This window comes from Gracilinanus agilis, chromosome 1 (genome assembly GCF_016433145.1).
Source record: "Gracilinanus agilis isolate LMUSP501 chromosome 1, AgileGrace, whole genome shotgun sequence".
NCBI lineage: Eukaryota > Metazoa > Chordata > Mammalia > Didelphimorphia > Didelphidae > Gracilinanus > Gracilinanus agilis.
In genome coordinates, this window is record NC_058130.1 from 529104052 (window position 1) to 529110051 (window position 6000).

The window sequence follows — 6000 nt, forward strand, 5'->3', positions numbered from 1 at the left end:
GCAGCTGGGTAGTTCAGTGGATTGAGAGTCAGGCCTAGAGACAGGAGGTCCTAGGTTCAAATCTGACATCAGACACTTCCCAGCTGTGTGACCCTGGGCAAGTCACTTGACCCCCATTGCCCACCCTTACCACTCTTCCACCTATGAGCCAATACACAGAAGTTAAGGGTTAAAAAAAAAAAAGAAAAGAAAGAAAAATAATGCACTGAATGGAAATTCAGAAGGAAGCACAAACAAGCAACAGTTTTGAAAGTGATGTTAAATTTATTATGTACTTTCCTAAAAAAAGCAATCAATATGGAGATTCAAAGTTTTATATACAATACTTTTTTTATTCTTTTGTAGATATGGAAATGTTTTGTTATTTTAAATTTGGAATTTAAAATGATAAAATTACAGAAACCTAAACCATTGGAGAAATATTGTTCACAAATAAACTGAGTCAATAATATAAATTGACAGTTCTTATTTAATTTACTTATTATTCAGTGCATAAAAAAATAACAAAGGAGGGGCAGCTGGATAGCTCAGTGGATTGAGAGTCAGGCCTAGAGACAGGAGGTCCTAGGTTCAAACCCGGCCTCAGCCACTTCCCAGCTGTGTGACCCTGGGCAAGTCACTTGACCCCCATTGCCCACCCTTACCACTCTTCCACCTATGAGCCAATACACAGAAGTTAAGGGTTTAAAAAAAATAAAAATAAAAATAAAAACAATAACAAAGGATCATTTAACAGAGCTAGAAAAAATAGTAACAAAATTCATCTGGAGAATCAAAAGGTGAATGACCCCAGGGAATTTAAAAATTAAAATGGTGAGGCCTAGCAGTACCCAAAACTCAAACTATGCTACAAAATTGTAAATCACCAAAAACTGGCTGAAAAATGGAGTTAAAAAAAATTATTGTACACAAAACGCAAAACCAAATGAATACAGGAGCCGGAAAGTCTATAAACCCAAAACTTCTAAAATAAAGACTCACTTTTTTGCAAAAACTGCTGGGGAAATTAGAAAGCAGTCTGGCAGAAATTTGATATAAACTCTACCCTTTTGTGTCATGGACCCCTTTTTCCAAGCAGTCTGGTAAAATCTATGGACCCCTTCAAGAATAACATTTGAAATGTATAAAAGTAAAATGCATTTGGTTACTTTAAGTTATCAAAATAGTATTTTAAAAAAGCCACAGACATGAGGTTAAAAACCCCAGTTAAGAGCTCAAATGTCTCTTCACGCCACACACACCAAGATAAACTACAAATGAAATTATGACAAGGTCATCTCCTAAAAAAATTGGAAAGCAATTCAAATACCTTTCTCAACTTCCCCATTATACTGAGCTCCATAACAAGAACTTGTCTTATACCTGCAAGTTTAGCACTGTACCTGGCACATAGAATTTGATAAATGCTTTGCTGACTGACTGGATGAGGAACAGCTTCATGACAGGATAAAGATGATAAAAGAAAAAAATGGACAATTTTGATTATATATAACTAAAAGATTTTGCACAAACAAAACCAAAGCAGTCAAAATTAACACAGGTAAATGTAAGAACAAAGGTAAATTGGGGGGAAAAAAATCTTCACAGGAAGTTTCAATGACATACCTAAGAAACTTTCATATTCATAAGAACAAGAACCATTCTCCATTACAAAGGATATAACAGGTGGTTTCAAAGGAAAAAAATCTAAGATGTCAACAACCAAATGAAAAAATACTCTTAAGTCACCAATAAAGAAATGCACATTAAAACTCTGAGGTCCACCTCAAAATTGGCAAAAAAGGCAAAAAAGTAAAATGACAATTGTCAAAGGGCCTGAGGGAAAATAAGCACATTTTAATGCACTGTTGGTGGAGCTGTGAATTAGTCCAACCATTCTGGAAAGCAATTGCAGAACTTTGCCCCAAAAGTCACTAAATTGTATGTCTAGTCTTTGACCCAAAAACACCACAACTAAGCCTATAGCCCAAAAATATCAAAGAAAGATGGAGAACTTTTATGTAAAAAAATCCTTAAAATTGTCCTTTTTGTGATGGCAAAGAACAGTAAACTAAAAGGTACTCCCCTCCCTCAGTTGGGGAATAAATGAACAAATTTTGGTATATGCATGTGATGGATTATATAAATGAGGAAAGGAATGGTTTCAGACGAACCTGGGAAAAATCTATATAAACTGATGCTATGTTAGTAGAACCACAACAATTTATACTATAACAATATTTAAAGACACATAACTTTAAAAAGACTTGAAACTAGTGATCAAACACAATGCCACAATTTCCAAAGGACTGATGATGAACCATGTTACCTACTGACAGAGTGGTTAAAGGAGTCAAATTGCTGAAGGAAATGTACATTTTCAGATATGGCCAATGTAGGGATTTGTTTTGCTTAATTATTCACACTTGTTACAAAAGGTTGTGTTTTGTTTTGTTTTTTTCATTTTCCTTCCTTTGGTTTAAGATTGAGATGAGGGAAGAAATGGGGACACCCTCCCCTTTAAAAAAGAAAGATTAGAAGGAATCATGGACAAATAAGACAGCTTTGAAGGTTACATGTTAAATTTATTATATATTTTAAAAGAAAAGCCAGCCATACATAAATATATAGTTTTCACGTACAATCTTTTCTGTTCTACAATGTATATAGAAATGCTCATTTTACTAGGTTATTTAAGTTCTGAATAAAAAAATCCCAAATTGTGAAATAAAAAAAAAATCATATTTTTTATCTTCCCATATATTCTACAACCAGATATTATTCTAACTTTAAAGCAAATAAAAGCACCTTATTTCTTCAGACAGACAAAAAGAAAAATTAAGCTAGCTCAGTGTATGGGGGTTACACTGCTCAGATAGAAGATGAGTGAAGGCTGTTGATTTTTGAAAACAATGAAAATTTAAAAGGTTCAGTAATCCCAGATGGGTAAGTAAGCAACCATTTTAAAAACTGTGTTGATAAGAGTATATAACCACAGATAGAATCTATTTCAAATTCTGTGATAGAATATTGAGTGTTATAGGCAATTCATACCATAGGAAACTGTACACTTAATTTCCTTCTCTCTTTATTGCACAGGTGGAAGAGATTATGGATGTAAAATGTTGTTTATATTATCAAACACATCCAATATATTGTAGTTTTGCTGAATTTTTTTCTTCTGAATTATTTTAGTAAATGGATAGCTCACTGGGTACAAGGGAGGAGAAATGAATGTAATAAAATAAATAATAAATAAATAAATGTGATAAATAAATAATAACATTAAAAATAAAATAAAAACAAAATGGAAGCCTACAGCTAAAGTGAAAAACCAGTTAGTTGCTTTTTTCCAAGTCTTTGTAAAATCATGAAGGTGGAAATGCCTGAGAGGAGAAAATGGAAATACAAGGAGGTATTAATAGAAAAAAGTAAAAATTTCATGTTTCAAAGCAACAGTAGCAGAAAGGATAAATTATGCATCTGAATACCAGTATATGACTATTTTTTTCTTTCCAGAATGTTTCCTCTTAGATCCTTAAACCAAATATTAGTAACTACAACATTTTTTCTTAAGAGAATTCCATTTTAATTGAAATTTTTTCCTCTCAACCTCACTTTACAAACAAAAACCTGAAATAAAAAGTTTGAGTTGTTTCTTAGTGCTGCATTTTTTAAATCTTCGTGAAGGGCCTCCCAGCCCTTTCTTACCATCTCTCCCACACACAGCAATAGCTCAGAAACGCTGAGAAGCAGAGATGATCAGATCACTAACTTCACTGTGTGGGAACTCTCTCCAAAGATGCAACACAAACCTGCAAGAATCGTGAAGTTGCCCACCGTGGGCTCAAAGCTTAAGTGACTAGCCCAAGTACACTTTTTAGTCTCAGATACAGGATTTGCACCAAAATCTACAAGATTCCAGAACCAAGGAGATCCATTAGGTAAGAAGTTCTTAAACTTTTCTGTGTCATTGACTCCATTGGGGGGTGAAATCTATGGGGACCCATTCTCAGGATGTTTTTAAATACATAAAAATACATTGGGTTATAAAGGAAACTGACTATATTGAAATACAGTGTATTTCAAGTCTACAAACCCACCCAGGTTAAGAACCCTTAAAACAAAGGTTGTCTTAAATCCAGGAGTGAAAAAAATATTTCTAAAAAGGGCCCTGGGATTGTGTCATGGTGATAAAAGAAAGCTATTAAATAACATAATTTCTCTACCATTAGTGGTCCTTCTTTACAGGTCTCCAAACTCCAAGATTGAGAGTTAGAGAAATATTGTTTATTATATGTATTTGTTGTAGTCCCCTACAACCAATGATATCAGAGGGCCTACCCAAAGGGGAAAAAAATAAAGGACATAAGATCTTAGCTCTAAGAAACAGAAGGAATCTCACAAGATACTTAAAAACACCCTCCTATTTTTCTAATGAGGGAACTGAGGCTCAGTCTAGAAGCATTAACTTGGATTAGAATCCAAGCTTGATTTATAATCGTTTTATCACAAATCATAATCTTTCAGGGCCTTAGTTTACTCAGTTTTAAATAAGGGCTGGGAGGCAGACATCTCAAGATAAATTCTAAAGGCCATTTTACCACAAAAAAATCAAGATCTTATTTTGCTACAGGATTAATTCTTCCTTCCTAGCCTTTGGGTCCCCCAAGAAGAATAAAAGCCCCCAGAGGGCAGGAGCCGCCTTACTAAAATATTTATACTCTCCGAATCCTCCACCTCCAAAACAAAAAGCTCTGAATAAATACTTAATTGACTTAAATCCCCTGAGGTTGAATTCCCCAACACCAAACCCAGACAGCTGCTTTCCTTCTTTAGGCTCACACTTTACAAACAAAACAAAATGGAAACCAAGAGGTGGGAAGCAAGAAAAAAAAAATGCTACCACAATTCTTGAATACGGAAATACTATCACTTTTAGACAAAACCTACCCTCCGACTCAATTAATGAAACCATTCCACCACAACCAGAAACCTGCTTAGGAAGCCTTTAAAAGTCAAGGCAACAAGTATTGCTTAAGCACCTCCTTTGTACCATTAAGTGCTGATGATACAAAGAAAGGCAAAAATCGATAAACCCAAAAAGGTAGTTTGTGGCGCCCTAGGGTGTAAGTAGCCTGTGTGAGAGATCCAGAATCTTGGAGAAATGAGAAGAAAGTTTGGGTGCCCTTCAGGGCCCCCAGCCCCAATTCCCCAGAGAATGGGAAGGGGGGAATATATCACTGCAGCCCCTGCACAACTACCTCAGCAGATGTCTCGCTGGCGACCTGAATAACTGAGATCACCTCTAGCCACAAATGCGCTTGGGGGAACTTCACCACCTCCCCTCGCTCTCATTCCCTACCTCCTCCCCTCCAGGGCTAAGCAAGGGAAGGGGGCCTTGCAGGCCTGGCCTCGCCGGACGGGAGTCGTCCAGTACCAGGGTCCTCGGGGAACGGGGGATGGGGGAAACGGTGAGGGGAACCCTCGAGGTCTGGAGCAGGCTGGGGCGGGGGCTGCTAAGACGCCCAGGGGGAGGGAGGACGGCCGGGCTGGGCCTGGGGAGCGCGGGCCAGGCTTCCGGCCGCTTCCTTCCACCGCGCGACGGGCACACCCGGGACCAGCTGGGGGTGGGGGTGCGTGCCGGGCTCGGGCTCCGGGGCTCGGGATGGGGGCTAGGAAAGGAGGGGGAGGAGCTCGGGCACGTAGTTACTCACACGTGCTGACAGGCCGCGGTCCGCACCGGGGTCTTGAACACCTCCTGACAGACCGGGCAGTAAAAGTCGTCTTCGGTGTATGATGTGGCGGTGGAGAGCGTCTCAGCCATGGTGCGAGGCTGGCAGGAGGCTACGATGGCGGCAGCGGCGACGGCCCCGGGCCTGGCTCCCTGCGCGCACCGGGGGGGAGGGGGAGGGGGAGAGGGAAGCGGCGGCGGCAGCGTCAGGAAGCGGCTCGCGCCAGGAAGGGGGGGGCGGGGGAAGGGGGGGAGGAGGAGGAGGAGGAGGAGGAGGAAGAGGTGGA

At 39.3% G+C, this 6000-nt stretch overlaps 1 protein-coding gene across 2 annotated transcripts in view; it reads right to left on the reverse strand.

Moving 5' to 3' along the window:
- RNF138 (ring finger protein 138) overlaps positions 1-5876 on the reverse strand; it is a 47631-nt gene extending 41755 nt beyond the window's left edge. For both annotated transcript variants that reach the window (XM_044658035.1, XM_044658034.1), the window contains exon 1: positions 5697-5876. In XM_044658035.1, coding sequence (XP_044513970.1) covers positions 5697-5806 — 110 coding nt within the window. In that variant the 5' untranslated portion in view covers positions 5807-5876. The remainder of the gene's footprint in view (positions 1-5696) is intronic.
- Positions 5877-6000: the final 124 nt, after the last annotated feature.